The 19388-nt window shown below is 47.0% G+C and overlaps 2 protein-coding genes across 2 annotated transcripts; one reads left to right on the forward strand and one right to left on the reverse strand.

Moving 5' to 3' along the window:
• Positions 1–5083: 5083 nt before the first annotated feature.
• tmem259 (transmembrane protein 259) lies at positions 5084–18902 on the reverse strand. Its single transcript, XM_047375171.1, has 10 exons — positions 18234–18902; positions 14607–14936; positions 11019–11327; positions 10815–10920; positions 10458–10568; positions 10249–10371; positions 10032–10132; positions 7436–7493; positions 7014–7097; positions 5084–6841 (listed from the first exon to the last, which is right to left on the reverse strand). Exons 2-10 carry the CDS (start codon positions 14814–14816, stop codon positions 6705–6707), a joined length of 1239 nt encoding a protein of 412 aa, XP_047231127.1. The 5' UTR covers positions 14817–14936; positions 18234–18902; the 3' UTR covers positions 5084–6704.
• Positions 14871–16178, forward strand: LOC124873843 (basic salivary proline-rich protein 2-like). Its single transcript, XM_047374848.1, has 3 exons — positions 14871–14909; positions 15167–15411; positions 15467–16178. Exons 1-3 carry the CDS (start codon positions 14871–14873, stop codon positions 16176–16178), a joined length of 996 nt encoding a protein of 331 aa, XP_047230804.1.
• Positions 18903–19388: the final 486 nt, after the last annotated feature.

Raw genomic sequence — 19388 nt, forward strand, 5'->3', positions numbered from 1 at the left:
TTCTTCTCTTATTTAGTCTTTGAGTAATGGTTTCTCAGCCTTCTGCTTGCAGCTGTGTGAGATAATACAGGTCCTTCTCAAAATATTAGCATATTATGATAAAGTTCATTATTTTCCATAATGTCATGATGAAAATGTAACATTCATATATTTTAGATTCATTGCACACTAACTGAAATATTTCAGGTCTTTTATTGTCTTAATACGGATGATTTTGTCATACAGCTCATGAAAACCCAAAATTCCTATCTCACAAAATTAGCATATCATTAAAAGGGTCTCTAAACGAGCTATGAACCTAATCATCTGAATCAACGAGTTAACTCTAAACACCTGCAAAAGATTCCTGAGGCCTTTAAAACTCCCAGCCTGGTTCATCACTCAAAACCCCAATCATGGGTAAGACTGCCGACCTGACTGCTGTCCAGAAGGCCACTATTGACACCCTCAATCAAGAGGGTAAGACACAGAAAGACATTTCTGAACGAATAGGCTGTTCCCAGAGTGCTGTATCAAGGCACCTCAGTGGGAAGTCTGTGGGAAGGAAAAAGTGTGGCAGAAAACACTGCACAACGAGAAGAGGTGACCGGACCCTGAGGAAGATTGTGGAGAAGGGCCGATTCCAGACCTTGGGGGACCTGCGGAAGCAGTGGACTGAGTCTGGAGTAGAAACATCCAGAGCCACCGTGCACAGGCGTGTGCAGGAAATGGGCTACAGGTGCCGCATTCCCCAGGTCAAGCCAGTTTTGAACCAGAAACAGCGGCAGAAGCGCCTGACCTGGGCTACAGAGAAGCAGCACTGGACTGTTGCTCAGTGGTCCAAAGTACTTTTTTCGGATGAAAGCAAATTCTGCATGTCATTCGGAAATCAAGGTGCCAGAGTCTGGAGGAAGACTGGGGAGAAGGAAATGCCAAAATGCCAGAAGTCCAGTGTCAAGTACCCACAGTCAGTGATGGTCTGAGGTGCCGTGTCAGCTGCTGGTGTTGGTCCACTGTGTTTTATCAAGGGCAGGGTCAATGCAGCTAGCTATCAGGAGATTTTGGAGCACTTCATGCTTCCATCTGCTGAAAAGCTTTATGGAGATGAAGATTTCATTTTTCAGCACGACCTGGCACCTGCTCACAGTGCCAAAACCACTGGTAAATGGTTTACTGACCATGGTATCACTGTGCTCAATTGGCCTGCCAACTCTCCTGACCTGAACCCCATAAAGAATCTGTGGGATATTGTGAAGAGAACGTTGAGAGACTCAAGACCCAACACTCTGGATGAGCTAAAGGCCGCTATCGAAGCATCCTGGGCCTCCATAAGACCTCAGCAGTGCCACAGGCTGATTGCCTCCATGCCACGCCGCATTGAAGCAGTCATTTCTGCAAAAGGATTCCCGACCAAGTATTGAGTGCATAACTGTACATGATTATTTGAAGGTTGATGTTTTTTGTATTAAAAACACTTTTCTTTTATTGGTCGGATGAAATATGCTAATTTTGTGAGATAGGAATTTTGGGTTTTCATGAGCTGTATGCCAAAATCATCCGTATTAAGACAATAAAAGACCTGAAATATTTCAGTTAGTGTGCAATGAATCTAAAATATATGAATGTTAAATTTTCATCATTACATTATGGAAAATAATGAACTTTATCACAATATGCTAATATTTGAGAAGGACCTGTATGTACCCCACACTGTTAAGATTATATCTAGGACAACAGGTCTCATGAGAGTCACCTTGAAAACTGTTGTAGCTTCTAGGAGAACTTTTACTTTGTCTGGTCACAATGATTTGGCAGCACTGCTGAGAACTTCTCCAATGCTGTAAAAAATCCTCTCTTGCAAGATTAAAATAAAGCTGATTCTTAGTGACAATCATCAGTCTCTGTCTTGGTAAAAACTAATTTTTCTACAACACCAGCTGCTCTGTTTAATGTCACAGTAAATAGGAGCACGTCTATCGAGGACTTCAACTCCCAGAAACACTTCAGAGCTCATTTATTACACCGAACTAAATACAGCAGGCTGGTTTAAACAAAGAGCGACTTCAGTCCTGTTCCTACTGCTGAGAATGGACCAAACATTTGTCTAGTTTGTTCCGTCGAGCCCAAAAGAATCTGCAGCCGGGACTTCCTTCTTCTGATGACGTCCAAAATCCTTTTGGATAGAACAGAACAGAATAGAAACATCCTTTACTGTCCCAGAAATTCTGGTATCTCAGCAGCTAACGGATCTACAACAATTTAAACTTTTCGCCAATAAAACCAATAACTTATAAGTAAATATGACCAGTTTGACTGATTTCAGTGTTAATGTTTGGACAACACCGACCCAAACCTCTAACCTATATGTTCGACCCAATCCCAACTACATCACTGAAAGTGTTCCCGCCCCATTTTAGATATGATTAATCTATCCTTATTTAATGGATCAGAACCACACATTTAATAAATTACTGACCTATATCCAGTCTTCTGTTCTGATCCGAACTTCAGGAGAAAATAGTTGCTAATCTAGTGTGTGAGCATTTCCAGTCAATTATTGAGCATACAGAATAAAAACTTATTTTCCATTTTTATTGCAATGTTTTTATTTTTGTGGCCCTCCAGCTCTCCCAACCTGATGATTTTGGTCCTCATCACAAAAAGTTTGGACACCCCTGATCAATGCTGTGACAGAACCAGACTTACTTTAAAGAGTATCTATTCCTTCCTGCTAGTTCTTAAAGCTTTGCGAGTTCTGCAGAACCTCCCTCTCAGTTCTATGTTTAAGAAGTTCTGACTTGATAGCTGGAGCTGGACAGGTTCTATGGAGGTTCCATAACGAGTTAAAATGAGTTTCAGAGGATCCAGAAGAACACCCTTCTTGTTTGAGGAGTGGGTCCACAGCAGAACTCCTTTCATAAATCAGAACCACAGATAACAATTTAACATTACCATCTGACGGTCCATAATTCATATTTACATATTTATTCCAAGGTGCATTGGACTGTAGTTGGTGTCTGGTATCTCAGGGTTGGAGGTCCAAACTGTTCTGTTCTGCAGCATGTTGGTTTTGTTCGGTTTTATCAATAAAACAAGAAAAATAAATGCAGCAGTAGAGTCCAGCTTCCTGGCCTCCAATAAACCTGGAGCGGGCCTGAATGACCTACAAATGATCTTCTCATTCACCCCCAGAACTTCAGACCAACATAGAGAGGAGAAGGTTAACAGAGGCTCCATAAAACACTGATTGGAGCAAAGCTGCTGAGGTCCGACTCTGTTAAATAGATCCCAAATACCAGCGGTTCTGTACTCTTTGGACCTCCTCATTGTGTATTTTGCTTTGTGTTCACCATAACCTTTCCTAACTTCAGTGATCAGTTCCTTGGTTTTCACTGAGGTGAAGGAAGTGGTCCCACCAGTCAACAAACGCACAGAGACCACCAGCTTGATCTGATTGGCCGGACCTGCAGCTTCCTTCTGCTGAGAGGACCTTCTGAGAGGACCTGCAAGGAAGACTCATCTTGCTAAAGAAAACAAGAAGTTATTGGACTTCCTAGCAGAGGCGATGACCGCAGTAAAGCAGCAGCAGAACTCGGTTCTTGATCTGGCCCAGCAGCTACAGAACATATTTAGACTGTCTTATAACAGCATCGGGCCGCAGCTTTCCCTCTCTTAACGAAGCCAGAACCCCATTCTTGAGCAACAGTGTCGGAGCACCAGAGGAAGAAACGTTCTCCAAGAAGACGGAGGATCAGCTTTCAAACATCTGACAAGTTGTAGTCGTTCATGACAGAAAACCTCAATGAGTTGTCTGGACCCATGGGTCCGGAAGTGCCAGACCTTTCCAGGCTGAGGTTTCCACTTGCTGGTTTTCCTCCTCCCTCAGACCATTAAAACATTTTCGGGTTCTGTTCACCCAACGGGCTCTTAGCTGGGTTGATGATCTGTCGCTGCACTCACTAAAGAAGCTTCACTGCTCTGCACACCTTCACTCCTTGCTCCACACACTTAGTGTTCTGGAAGAACCACTTCCTGACCCGTAACACCGATCTATAACCGGGTGTTCAAAGTTCTGCTGCAGCTTACATACTGCTGAATTAGCTCAGCGTTCAGTGGTTCAAACCTCCTGCCATGAATTTAGGAGACGCAGAGTCCGCTCGGTAGGACTTTCAAATGGGTTTTTTCAACAGTGTGGAAACGAAAGGCAGTGACAGAAACAGAACTTTCAGAAAACCTGTCCAGCTGTTCAAAGAACTCTGAATAAAGCTGTTCTGGTGTCTGATCAGCTGTAAACGGGTCACTGGGTTATATAATTTAAGGTGTTTCTTGAACATTTAGCTATTTCTGTTCGCCACTGCTCCCATAAAACCCTTCAATGCCAAACTGGGTCATGGTGGTTCTGACCCGCAGGTAAAAATAAAGGCCAGAGGAAATAGGTTTTGTTTCACAACTCTTTATTTTTGACCTACAGGTGACTCACAGCTCTGATCAATGACAACAGTTGAGTCTGCAGGAGGCTTCACCTGCTCTGCAGGGAAAATCTCACACAGCCACTGGTTTCACTGGTTTCTAACGGGCTACAGTCATCCAGCAGAGGCACGAAGAACAGCCCAAACCCCGCCTACAGGCCCACAACCAGGTACAGGTAGTGTCAGGCCCCTCCTAATCTGTAGGCCCCGCCTCCTTCTCAGCAGCCATTGGAAACAGAATATTCAGAAAATCTGAACATGAGAAATGATTGGTTGAAGCGTCAATGAGATTCTGGTTCTGGATTCCCATGTTCTGGTGCAGATGACTTAGTTTACTGCTGCAAGCTGACAAATTATTGATCGTTATTTTATTTAAATCAAAAAATATCAAATGGCACCTGAACACGTCATGACAGGCCACGCCTCCAATAGGAGGCGGAGCCTGAGCAGTGGCAGCAGGCACAACCAATCAGCTCGCTCAGCTGCTAAATTCTTTTTAAAGGCACCTGATCCCCTGATTGATCAGTCAAACACCAGCTTCCTGTTCTCCCTCCAAAATAAAAGCAGAGTTCCATTTTTGCTCTGGTCCGTCAGAATCAGAACCAATCACTGATCAATAACTAATCAACAATCACTCTGAGGGCTTCAGCTCGTTTTAATGGTAATTAACTGGGACATTTTCTCTCTTTTCGTTTGGTATTTCATCTGTAACAGGTCAGTGTGAGCTCATTTGGGTTTCCAGACGAGTCACAGAACCACAGCTCACCTGAAACATCTTCGCATTAACCTGCTGACAGTCAGTCCCACTAGTCAGTTCATTAGTTAATTGATCAATCAGTTAATGAATTAATTGGATTAAACTGAAGTAAAGTGCAGCTCTGACTGTTTTTCTGTCTGAACAACGATCGACCCGCCGGGTCAGCTGACAGTCTGAAGCATTGAGTCATCCAGGTGACACGATGATGTCAGCAGGAGCTCACCTGGACGTGCCCGGGGGGGCGGAGCTCTGTTGCTGCAGCTCAGGTGACTCGCAGTCTGTACCTGCAGTCTGAGGGGAGGAGACGTCTGAGGGCTCCACCTTTTTGTTGAGCACATTCCCCTGGCACCTGCTGTCTTCAGGTGTGGTTTCAGGTGCAGTTTCAGCTCTGCCCATTGCTGCTTTAACTTCCAAAGAAACAACTTCAGGAACTCCACCTACTGCACCTGCTGATGTTCCCGTTAGTGTTGCTCCTCCCATCCAGAACTCCACATTGATCTCTGCTCCTTCTGATGCCTCACCTCCTCCTGCTGCTCCTCCCGAGTCGACGGAGGAGCTGAGCGCCTCAGTGATGATGGCGGCTGTCTGAGCGACCCAGTTTAGCTCCGCCCTGACCTCCCCAGCTCCACCCGCTGCTGCAGAGGATGATGGGAGGGGGTCTTGTTGCGGTGGGTGGATGCCGGTGTCTCCCGATTGGCTGGTTCTGGCAGATCCTGGGCCAGCACCAGCACCAGCAGCTGCAGTGTTGTTGTTGAGATTATCCTGCAGAGCTGTCTGGTTTTGACCCGCCTGCTGGTTCTGCAGCAGCATTTCCTGGATCCGGATCTGTTGCAGGATGGCAGGAAGCTCGTAGTGGTGGAAGAAGTAAATCATGGAGTGCTGAGAACACCAGGAAGAAAGAGAGCATTATCCAATCAGAAACAACAATCAGGTCAGGTAAGAAAGGGCGGAGCTTCACACACAAGAAGATGAGTGGGTTCTGACCTGGATGAAGAGCCAGGAGGTGACCAGGGCCAGGCTGCTGTACTGCCCATTGAAGCGGTAGTGGTAGGCGTAGAAGGCAAAGTGGTAGAGATAGAAAAACCTGCGACCAAACAGAACTGGGTGAGACCACATGATGTGTCACATGGTTCTGATTTGGGAGGAAAACATGATCTATGGTGACAGTTTGATCTGACTCGACTGCAGCAGAGTTTCCTGATGAGCTGCAGCGGCCACAAAAAGTTAGTTCCTTGCTGCCCAATCCTACCTGCAGGGCTACCTGAGCAACCGGCCCAGAACTCTGGATCAGCCCAGGAACACACTCCAACACTGCAGACACACATCAGGAGTTTCTGTGTGTGAAACTCCTGCAGGTGTGTACAGGTATCATTAGGAGCTGAACAGCCAACTGGAAGCTCCAGGAAGCTCTGAGGAGTCGGACCGATCCAGACGGTCCGCAACACGGCAGCATGTAAACACACAAAGACACGGAGCGAAGCTGCTTCCTGCCATCTGACTCACCGCAGCCAGTGGCGTTTGCTGGTGTTGGTATGGCAGCAGATGGCATCGTACTGGTCAGCCAACCACACGATGAGGATGATGTAGAAGGCGGTGGTGGTGTCGTTGAAGAACTCCGACATGATGGCCTCCATACCTGACAAAAGGAAGTGACATCACAGATGAGTCATAGAGAAGATCTAAAAACCAGAAGCTCTAACTGTTTTTGTCAAGTGTTTATGAAACCTGGCTGGATCCCTGATCCCAGAACTGACACCAGAACCACAACCACCCGTTCTCCTGCTTCGTGACCCTCTGCAGAAACTTACCAACCAGGGCCAGGATGACTGTGAGCAAAGGGGCTGCTGGGAAGGCAATGGTCATGTTCATCTCCAACATCTGAAGAAGATCCACTGAAAATGAAAGATCAGGTTAGGACTTAGTTCAAGGTCCACATCAGACATATCCATTACTGACAGAACCGGGTCTGAATGAACTGATGAAAGTGGAAGAAATGTTGGCTGAGCTTTGGATCTGGAAACCTGAGCAGGACCAGACCTGAACTGTTCTGGTCCGGATCAGACTCAACAGGATCGAACTGGTCTCAGATGGAATGAAGTGGATCTCATGAAATCTGTCTGAACTGCATGGTGAGCTGGTCTGAAATGTCTCAGTTTTATTAGCCTGTCTGATCGGACTGGACCGAACCAAGCTGGTCTGGACCAACTTCTGAGCAACAGAGAAAACAAACCGATGAAGACGAAGATCTGGTGGTGGGAGTATCTGAGCAGCATGGACACCGACAGCGTCTGAAAAACAAAGAACAAAGACCCGACTTCAGTTTCGAACCGGTTCTGGATCCAACAGGTTCCTCTCATCAGTTTTTATGGCTTCTTACATCTTCACTCTTTTCTTTATATTTATTCTCAGGTTTATGTAGAAGCCATGGATCAGCTTTCAGCTTTACTTGGATCATTAAAGATTTGAAATAAAACCCGTTAAAATGTGCATCATCATCAGGCCCGTTCCACCTGAACAATAAATGGTTCTATGAAATGTTCTGCAGGTACCATGCTGTTACCAGATGAACTTTTAGAAACATGTTTAATGAGAGAGACCAGTAGGAAATAAACAGAGTACTTCAACACTTCCTGTCAGATACAGGAAGTAGAAACATTCCTCTGCAACTTCACAAATAAAAGCCAAGAATGAAGCCGTTGGTTCTGAATGTTTGGACTTCATCATCAGCCTTTCTGACTATCAGCTTCTTCTCCATCAGCTCAATCACAAAACCAGAATCCTGATCTTCTCCACAGAGAAGTGCGCCTGTGCAGCAGGTCCGTGTTGCAGATGATGTCACTTCCTTCTGTTGTTCAGGGTGATCTGAGATCTTCTGCTACTCAGGTGCGTCGTTAGACCTGAGCTTCAGGAGCTAACGTCCCGGAGCAAAATGAGAACTGAATTTATCCTCAGCTGATAATTGTGTTAAATATGCATCACCAGTGTTCATTAAACCAAACCTTGTTGATTTATTTAGATTGTTTTTAGATTTCTAAATCTGGGCGCACATAAATCTGCTCTCCATTAGAGCGGCTACATCCCTGGCGTCCTGAACGGAGGAGCAGTCCTCAAAACAGAGACCTGGAGCAGACTCTGCAGATCTGCTTCAGGTCTGAGAGCTACACAGGAGACCACAAGGTACCAGTTGTGGTTCTGAGTAAGCCCACAGGAAGATCCACCTGCAGGACCTTCTCCAGTTCCATTGATCCTGTGGTCCCAGGATCGGTTCAGGAGAAACAGCTGTCATTGATTCTCAAAGCCCCCAAGCGCACCGTGGTTCACGTGGCAGCTGCTGTGAAGTGAAGAGGCGTTCCTCCAGGAGTTACCAGAGACAGGTCAGTGTCTCTGGGACTGGCTGCTGAACTGGAAGGCTTAGAGACGCTCGGTGATCATTGGCTTCATCTATGCTCCTTCTAACTCTGATAAGGAAGCAACATCTCATCCCCTCTGTCGTGTCATGTAGCACGAACGGCTGCACCAAGCCACTCAGGGAGAGATAAGATTTATTTTCAGACCCGGTTCGTGACCTTTGTTGTTCTCTTTCACTACGGCTGAATATAAATCAAGCCTCCCTGTGGTCAGAGGTCATTTCTCTCTTGAAGGGTCGTTAACACCGGTCTTTCTGCATGATTTAGCAGCTGATTTTTATCCTTTTACTTCTATGATCCTCCTGAGGAGACCTGCGAACCTCATCGTTAGACCGTTTCAGTTTGTAACCTTAGTCTCCATTGTTCACAGCAGCAGGTCTGTCACCTCAGCCTCTTCCTTGACCAGAGATCATTTCTCCTCTGTTGTTCAGCAGTTCAGGGCGCCTCTGACTGTGAAGGCTTAGTTTGGAGTTGTTCTGGGAGAAGATGCTTTATGTTTGAGGTCCGAACGGACCCAGTGAGGCATAGACACCATCCTGCTTCGCCTTTAACCTGCTAGCGATAGCCATAAAGGGCAAAGCCTATAGAAAACAACATTGGTTTTAGGTTGTAACCCCAGATTGTACGTGTAGAGCTCTGGGTCTCACTGGTTTCCAAACAGCTAAAGAAAGAGCCGATAATTTCTACTTGGTGAGACCAGGCCGGGGTCCACTCAGCAGGTGGACTTGTTGGAGGATGTTTTTCTGGGATAAACAGAGGAAAAATGCATAAATCAAACTGTAAAGGCAAGTTTTTAAAGAGGAGCAAGGAGGACTCTGGGCTACAGTTTGTAAACCCTAAAAAGGCCCCTGCTGCTACTGATGAGACCGAGAGAGAAAATATTAACAGCTGCTGGTCATTAAATATGTCAGTCATACGTCAGGTAATAGGAGGACACTATCTGCCAATGGAGCTGAACCTCTGCACTGATCACAAGACAGCCTGCTTTCAGCTGCCTCCTCCAGTTTGTTCATGCTGCTGCTCCACGCTCGGTGGAGAACCTTCCCATCGGTCGACCATTTTCTGCATCGCTCCAGAAACATCTCAATGCAAAGTGCTAGGACACTACCCCCCACCGCGCCCTGCGCGCATAGTCACCTCCTACCGCTCAGATGGACTGAGTTTTATTGGAAACCCATCCAGTGGACCCCGTCTCTCCCCCATTGACAGCTTGAGACAGAGTCAGACTCATTCTGACCCAACAGAACTGGACTCCCTGCGACAGGAGCACTGATGCCTCCATGCTAGCCGGCTCAGACACCTTGACAAACAACGGACGGATTTTATTTGCCTCAAATAATGTTGTCCTGACCCAAATGTTGGCCCTTCTAGTCATATGTATAGTCAATTTCTAATTACTTTTTATTTCATTTTACTTACAAATATAACCATGATGACGAAGGCGGCCAGGTACGAAGTTCTGGCCATCCACATGCTAACAAAGCGGTAATGTTCTCCAGACACCACGTTCCTCAGGAAGCCTGCAGAGAACCACAGAGACATCACCCACCTGCCAACAGAAAAACCAACAGCTGCCTCTACCTGTTGGAAACACAGGAACAGGTGAGCACTCTCACAGTGGGCGGAGTCTGAGTACCTTTGTTCTCCTCATTCTCAGCGAGCGCCTTTACACTTGACATCAGGATGTCATCGTAGCCCAGAAACTCGTCAAGCAGGAAGCGACTGAAGCCGTCTCCAAAACACTCATCCTTGGTGGGATCTAAGCACAGAACACAGAGGGGTGAGTGAGGTCATGTGACCTGCTGGGGTCATGTGACGCAGCGCCAGCAGCTCTCAGAGTCTGACCCAGAGTGACGACCATGACGGGGATGTTGAGTCTCTGCCTGGTGGTCTGGGACAGCCGCAGGAAGCCGTACTCCAGAGAATACTCCACGATGTACTCCTCCTGAGGCCAGACTGAAACAACAACTGGATGTAAACAAACAGCATCAACAACAACAACACTAAGTAAACATTCTGCAAAAAACAACCAGCCATGAAAACAAGTCCTCTGCATCAACAACAAACATTACAAACAACAGATAAACACAAACAAGAGGAGGAGTCTAACTGAGTAGGCGGAGTCACGGTAGGAAGAGGTGGCTTTACCTGCTCTGGTCATCATCTCCAGCTCAGACACTGAGTCCTGCAGCGACTGCATACCTTTAGAGGCGGGGCTGAAAGACAGGTCCTGGCTGTCGTTGACTCCTCCTCCAGAACCTCCTCCAATCACAGACGGCTTTAGACGCGGCTCAATGTCCAGTTCAAACTGCAAACAGGTGGAGACAGACAGGCAGAAAGAGACAGGTGAGGACAGACATGAAGACTGGTAGAGACAGACAGGTGAGGATGTAGATTGCAACTTACCTGCACTGAGCTGTTGTCAAACACAGTCATCTCGTCCTCCTCTTCATCTTCTCCCAGGCTTATCCCAGCCACCACCACTCCTCCTCTTCCTCCTGTTGCTGCTCGGTCCTCCTCAGCCTCCAGTTCCTCCTGGAGGCCGGCAGAGTCATAGTGCTGCAGAAAGACGGCAGCTCGACTTGAGTTCCTCTGGATCTCCACCCTCAGGATGCCGTCGCGCGGCCAGCGGTCTCGGACCACCTCCAGGCAGTTGATGGGGGAGCGGGAAAAGGCGATGTGGATGTAGGCAAGAATGAAGAGGACGAAGAGCGCCTGATGGAGTGCATGGAGAGGACATCAGGTCAGCCAATCAGGAGCTGCTGGACAACATTCTGCTAACATCCAAATACTTCATAGAAGATTTAAAGAAGCCTCTGAGATAGAGCTGTTGTCTTTAGATGTATATTCAATATATAAATATATATATATATATATATTTATATATTGAACTTTTTCACAGTGTTCTAATTTTTTGAAATGTACCTGTACTTTATCTGTCTGGTTTTACAGAATATCAGCCCAACCAAAGCAGCTTGAAAAGGTTGTCAACAACAACAGGAAGCAACACTTTTCAACAACTAGTCAAAGACGTCTGTAGGCCACAACTTACTCCAGTATGTACAGGTAGATGGCTTCATTCCTAGGCCACTGAACATTTTGAAAGGTGTTCCTCAGAAGTCAATCCCAGGACTGCTGGTTTTATCGCCTAAATCAGCCCCTTTCCATTGCCTGTACAAAGCCCCAGGCAGTGTTTCGACACAAATGTACCCGGGTAATTCCACTTTCACAGGTAAATGGTCCTGGTCTGGAGATGATCTTCTCAGCTTTTCCTAGGATTTGTTAAAGGGGTGGGGCTACGTGCAGTGAGGTATGGCTCCAGCAGCTGCAGTAATGGCGCAGGTTACTATACAAATTAATCATTTTTATGTCATTAATTTGTCACAAAAAGTAGTTTTAAGATGTTTTAGGTGAGAATGTAGACCTCAAAACTTAATCTGTGCAGTCAGTTCATCCAGCATGAGTCCAAATTTAAATGTTTATTTTGATTTTCTCTTCAGCGGAGCTCCACTTACAGGCTGGTCTGGCTGCTAAGCTAAGCTAACCGGGCGGCTGGACTGGGACTTCCCCACTAACCGCTGCCTGATCTTGGCCCGGCAATCTGGGATTTCCTGCTACCTGTTTATGGTGACTGAAAGTGAATATAAAGTGTTTAGTAGGTATGTGGTGAATAACCACAAGAAGCAGAAAATAAAACACAATATTTTTCCCTGGATATCTGTGACACTTTAGGTAATTGTTGGCATCAATTATCTAATATTTCAACACATTTCTGTAAGACAAATGTTTTAATGAAGTGCTGATGATCAGACCACTTTCTGTGTCCATAAAAAATACACATTTCCTTAAGTCTGTCTTTTCATGTAAACCTTAAAGCTGTTCATCATCAATTGTTTATCAGTTGACACCAAAAAAAGATTTAACTTTTAAAAAGGAGTGAAGGAGTGGTGCCATCTGCTGGACTGAAGGTGTATTGCAGTTTCTTCACAAGTTCCCCAGACGTCATCAGGCTGATTTTAATAAACGGTCCTGCTCTATCTAATCAATGGAAAAAGAACATACAAGATTCCCTGGGATTCCTATTACCCGGGTAAAACAAATCCTGGGGCTTTCAGTGGAAAAGGGCTCTTAAGAGTGTGATGTTCACCGCTATGCTGTTGATATAGCCGTTTATTGTTCTGGCAGAACACCAGAACAGGAACTCAGGAAACCTAAAATGTCTTTAATGCCTGGAACACCTCCCAAGGAAGGCGTCCAGGAGGCATCCGGTATAGATGCCCGAGCCACCTCAACTGGCTCCTCTCGATGTGGAGGAGCAGCAGCTCTACTCCGAGCTCCTCACCCTATCTCTAAGGGAGTGCCCGGCCACCCTACGGAGGAAGCTCATTTCAGCCGCTTGTATCCAGGATCTCGTTCTTTCGGTCATGACCCAAAGTTCATGGCCATAGGTGAGGGTAGGAACGTAGACCGACCAGTAAATTGAGAGCTTTGCTTTTCAGCTCAGCTCTCTCTTCACCACAAAGGACCGGCACAGCGCCCCCATTACTGTGGCAGCTGCACCGATCCGTCTGTCGATCTCCCGCTCCATTCTTCCCTCACTCGTGAACAAGACCCCGAGATACTTAAACTCCTCCACTTGAGGCAGGAACTCCACTCCAACCTGAAGAGGACAAGCCACACTTTTCCGGTCCAGAACCATGGCCTTGGACATTTTAAGCTTTTGTCCTGATTCTGCTCTGCACATTATCTGTTATATATTTTATTATTTGTGCTGTTATTTTTTTCTTCTCTTATTCCATATCATGTTATTTTATACATCGTGCATTTTCTTATGTATTGAAACTCTGGCACAACAACTTCCTGCGGGATCACTCAAGTTCTTATCTTATATCGGTACCTAATCTATTCGGGTCAGTTTAAGACGGTTTGACTCATTTTGCATTACAACTGATTAACATCTCAATGTGATCGAGTCTGACTCAAACACAACAACAGGCTAGACTGCTGCTCCGTTTATGGCGGCTGTCAGACTCTGAGGGAAAGAACAGAACCAGAGAAGGTTCAGGCCAGCGAGACACGAAGCACTGTGGATCAGTACCGACGAGAGAGGGAAGCCATGCCAATGAAACAGAAGGATACAAACTAGGGGACGTGACATAATGCTAGCATGCTATGGTGCTCATAGACACAATAAGCCCAGCGTAAAACGATTTAACAGCTGGAGATTTTAATTACTGAAATATGCTGCGACTAGTGACTCCGCCCCCTAACCAAACCGTCTTCTGTCTGTTTTCAGTGCGACTCGGAACAGTTGGAGCCACAAACAGGCAGGAAATAAAAATAATAACGGTTCCACATAAGCATTACTTAAGTCTAACCTTTTCTTTCTAAATCAGCCTGTTTCTCTTCTAAAGAAAAGACTTTTGTCTTTGTACGTTTGCTTCCTCTCAGCATCTCCATATGCTAGACTCAGCCAATCATGGTGCTCCTCAACTCAGAACAAATCTGAAAGTTCCTATCTACCCCTGGGGAGGGCAGGACTCCTTTGTTGTTTGCAGACATGGGCCAGACCTTCTCAGTCTGCCATAGTCTGTCTGATGAGGCTACGACAGAGAGATGCTGTGATGTCTCCGTGTCCCCGGTGTGGACCGTCTCCCATGTTTTCAGAAATGTTTAATAATTATGACACCAGCTGTGTGTTTGTTATCAGAGGCAGATGGACGGTTTCACTGAGCTCAGAGCACCTCCTCCTGTCTGACACCTGCAGGTGAAACTGTGTCGCTGCAGGCTGCTCTCCCCTGAAAGTCCGCAGACTCCCAGCACTACATAGCAGCTTTAATCCTGGAGAAACATCTAATGGGCCCGATTATAACCAGCTTTTGGAATGATGCTTCTGAGCTACTGTAGTCTGGAGGAGGAGGAACAACCACCATAAAGAAGAAAACACTGAGAAAACCCCCTGATCCTGTCCAGGTGTGCTGTAAGATGTCTCACCTTTAGCAGGACGAAGAACTCAAAGACTCTCCTAAAGGACGGTGGGAAGAGTCGGGCGTAGGTGACGGCCATCTTGAAGAAGAGGGCGTGGAAGAGGCGGTCTCGGACATTGATGAGCGGGTTCTGGTTGATGTTGGGGTTTCGGATCCTGTTGGGACCCATGTTGTTGTTCAGAGGAACATTGTTGTTGTTGGCCTGGTTCTCCGACATGGTCGTGGTCGCAGCAGGGCTCTTCCTAGGTCAGCATGGTTCTGGTATACCTCGATGGTGGAACTGATCCGATTCCAGTTGGACGGTCCACAGGTGAGACCCTATGGAACCTGGAGTCGCCTGAAAGTTTCAAGAGGAACACAGCTCAGTTATTTAACTGATTAGAATTCAAATGCAGAACTAGAGCAGGATCCAAACAGTGGGCGTCAGTATTCTGGTTGCGTGGATGTTTAGTTTATTTTTGTCTGCACCCTGATAGAGCTACTTATTTATTTTAGTTTAGTTTTCCTGCATTTGTACAGTTTACATTTTAAGTTTATGCAGAAAATAAACTGCTTGCTCTCCGGAAGGAACGGCCCGACTCCGGAAGGAACGGCCCGACTCCGGAAGGAACGGCCCGACTCCGGAAGGAACGGCCCGACTCCGGAAGGAACGGCCCGACTCCGGAAGGAACGGCCCGACTCCGGAAGGAACGGCCCGACTCCGGAAGGAACGGCCCGACTCCGGAAGGCACGGACCGACTCCGGAAGGAACGGCCCGACTCCGAAAGGAACGGCCCGACTCCGGAAGGCACGGCCCGACTCCTGAAGGGACGGCACGACTCCTGAAGGGACGGCACGACTCCTGAAGGGACGGCACGACTCCGGAAGGGACGGCCCGACTCCGGAAGGGACGGCCCGACTCCGAAAGGGACGGCCCGACTCCGGAAGGGACGGCCCGACTCCTGAAGGGACGGCACGACTCCTGAAGGGACGGCCCGACTCCGGAAGGCACGGCCCGACTCCGGAAGGCACGGCCCGAATCCGGAAGGCACGGCCCGACTCCGGAAGGAACGGCCCGACTCCTGAAGGGACGGCCCGACTCCGGAAGGAACGGCCCGACTCCGGAAGGAACGGCCCGACTCCGGAAGGAACGGCCCGACTCCGGAAGGAACGGCCCGACTCCGGAAGGAACGGACTCCGGAAGGAACGGACTCCGGAAGGGACGGCCCGACTCCGGAAGGGACGGCCCGACTCCGGAAGGGACGGCCCGACTCCGGAAGGGACGGCCAGGGACGGCCCGACTCCGGAAGGGACGGCCCGACTGCTGAAGGAACGGACTCCGGAAGGAACGGCCCGACTCCGGAAGGAACGGCCCGACTCCGGAAGGAACGGCCCGACTCCGGAAGGAACGACCCGACTCCGGAAGGAACGGCCCGACTCCGGAAGGAACGGCCCGACTCCGGAAGGAACGGCCCGACTCCGGAAGGAACGGACTCCAGAAGGAACGGCCCGACTCCGGAAGGAACGGCCCGACTCCGGAAGGAACGGCCCGACTCCGGAAGGAACGGCCCGACTCCGGAAGGGACGGCCCGACTCCTGAAGGAACGGCTCGACTTAAAGAAGCCCGATTTCTGCAAACGCTGTTCTTCACTGATGCTCATGCAAATTTGCACCCTTCCTGGTTAGTGGAGCGTGAATGTCTTCTAAGCATTTGCAGTGGCATCAAGCATCACCGCCGGTTGTTTCGGAACCTTCTTCTTCATGAAAAGCAAGTAGTCGGCTGTTTGGAAAGCCAAAGTGAAGAGACTACAGGAACACCATCCATCCCTCTGAATAAGGAAACACTGTTTAAAACTACAGTTGGTCATCTTCAGGCATGGCTGTTGATCAGCTGACTGCAGCTTAAACCAGAGCAGATAGTCTGACTAACTAACCTGCTCATCTCAGTTATATTCTGGGTCATAAACATGTTCACTTGCTAATTACTTTCAATCTTCCACTAGTGTGTACGTCTCTTCTAGGCTGATTAAAATAACCAGCTGAAGCTGGTTTCATCAAATCATTTTTTCAAATAAAACTTGAACAGAATAATTGAATCTGCAGCAGCAGTGAATAAATCCAGAAGAAAATACTGAACATAGATGGAATCCACTCAGGTCTAGTTTTATTTGTGAAGAGGCCAGATGAGTCTGACTAACAGCCAATGGAAGTTCATTGTGTCTCTCTGCAGCTGTCGACAGCGAACAAACGAGAAGACGAATGATAAAATGAAACCAAACCAAAATAAAACTCTTTAAATGTAGATTGTCAGAAAATTAAAATGAGGACAGATGAATAAATGGCGTCCAAAAGTAAACTACAGTTTCTTCAAAAGGCATAAATGAAGAAGTTCTGCAAAAATGAACCCATGATGTTTCCAGATGCTCCAACCAATTGGCTAGAGACCAGAACTGGACAGGTTTACCTCGGTCGGTTCCGATCGGTAAAAGTTCATCTGACACATCGACACTAAGAACTCCTACCATGACCGGTCCACAAACACATCAGACATCTTTTGGGCTTGGATCACATGAAGGTTAGATGGGAATAATCTTGGAATTCCTGCTTTTGCAGTTGGATTCCCAAAATTTGATTCTTCATAAAAACCAAATCTGATCATAAACCATAACTTAGAATCGGCCTGGAAAAGCCTGAAGCAGCAGCAGGAAAAATGGCTGGTTCAGATCAGGTTCTAGATTATTTGGATTACTACTGTTCTTACAGATGTTACTGAAGGCCGTCCACCATATTTAATGCAGTTAAAACCCGTTTTCCTTTTCCTTGGTAAAAATTATCCAGATGATTTACATCTGGGATAAATTCCTGATGAGTTCTAGAAATGTTTTCCATTCAGACACAGACTGTCAACAGAACCAAAATCAGGAGATTCATTAGGATCCAGACATTCAGAGAAGGTTTCTGCTCCAGACTCTCGGAAAATATCCCGGGAGATCTTAGGCAGCTGGGGTGACTTTTAGATTTTAAAAATCTAAAACTCTGGAAAGATAAAAACAGAAATGATGATGCATTCCCAGATGCCACAGCCCAGACCAAACTTTAATCCTAAATGGGAGCCAGCTGGAAGGACGTCACCACTTGAACAAATGGCCGAGTCCAAGTTATACGGACTTCAGATCAGTTCAAGTGAAAAACGGGAATTTTGGAAAAGGGAAAATCTGGATTTCAAATGAAGTGGTTTGCTCCAGCTCTCTAACTTCAGGTGGTTATATGTCAAGAATGACCAGAGTTCTTGTCGCTGAAGGTTGAGAGTGCTGGACTCAGGATGGTTCTGGACAGGAATGACAATATTTACCTGGACAGATGTCAGACCAGAGGTCTCTAGATGATCAACCACATTCCTACAGTTTTACTTCCAGCTGATGTTTCGCACCATGTGACGAGTTCAGGTGTTCCTCTGGAATCTGCATCTTGTGCTCAGGTGTGTGAGGTGCCTCCATATGTGCAGAAAGTATGTGGTAGGGGTCCTTTAGGAAAGCAGGGGCCTATGAAATTTTTAGGGGCCTCTGCAGGACGGTTAGGGGTTCTTGTGGGGATTTGGGGACTTCTGCAGAGGTTTAAACCTTACCACAGGAATGTGAGGGGACCGCAGACTCACCTGTTAGTGAAGATTTCCTTCGATGTTTTCATCAGCAGTAAGCTAGCTGTTAGCTCGATGCTAACTAGAAGGACTGGCGGCTAAGGCTCGATAGAGCCCCGCGTTAGCGCGCAGCTAGCGGCTCAGAACCGACAGAGGAGCGGCTTCAGGCGGACCCACCCAGAAGAGGAGGCCGGAGAGCCGTTCAGTGTCCGAGAGGTTAAATCAACGCCGAACTGAGGCTAACGGCTGCAGCTAACTACCGATTCACAGCCGGAAGTATGGGTCCTGGCTGAGGGGAGAGCTTTCTGAGCCCTGAGCGTTGACTGACAGGAGGAGTTTATCATAAAGCCTAAGCTCAGACTGAAAGGTGGCGTTGAGATTGGGTCCTGAACTCTGACTGACAGGAAGCTGTGAACACAACTTTTGGGAATACTTAATGTTATGAGTGTAGTCTGGTTAGCACTGAACCTTGACTAACAGGTGGCTGTAAGTAGAAAACCCTGAGCTCTGACTGTGGGCCATAGAGTCAGAGTTGTACCAACCAATTTCTGGACATTTTCCCTGAGTTCTGCCTGCCAGGTGTACTTTCTCCATCCTGCACCCACATTTCTGCATCAAATCAGCCTCAAACCATTTGCAAACAACTTTACATCTGCCAAAGATGATTATAGGTAAAATGCTGAGGTTCAGTCAAACAACTCAAAACCACACAGCTCCACAAATATTGTCTGAGGATGAAGACACATTTTCAGAATCAGCTTTATTGCCAAGTTTGTACATACAAACAAGGAATTTGACTCCGGTACACTTTGTAAATATGTATATTCTGTAACGCAAAAACAAAACCAAAGAGCAAAGTGTACCGGAGTACAATGTACAATATACACATATATATTAATAAAAAGGTGCATTTGCAACATCTGTATGCTGTTGTTTTGTACTCTATTAAATGTTCAACAGAGAAACAGCCTGGAGGAAGAAACTGTCTCTGTGGTGGCTGGTTTTAGTGAACAGTGCTCTGTAGCGCCACCTGAAGGTAAAACTATGAACAGTTTATGTGCAGGGTGTGTGGGGTCTGCAGAGATTTTAGCAGCTCTTTTCTTGACCCTTGACCTGTATAAGTCCTGGATGGAGGGAAGGTCAGCTCTGATTATTCTCTCTGCAGTCCTGATT

This window comes from Girardinichthys multiradiatus, chromosome 9 (assembly GCF_021462225.1).
Source record: "Girardinichthys multiradiatus isolate DD_20200921_A chromosome 9, DD_fGirMul_XY1, whole genome shotgun sequence".
NCBI classification, from domain to species: domain Eukaryota; kingdom Metazoa; phylum Chordata; class Actinopteri; order Cyprinodontiformes; family Goodeidae; genus Girardinichthys; species Girardinichthys multiradiatus.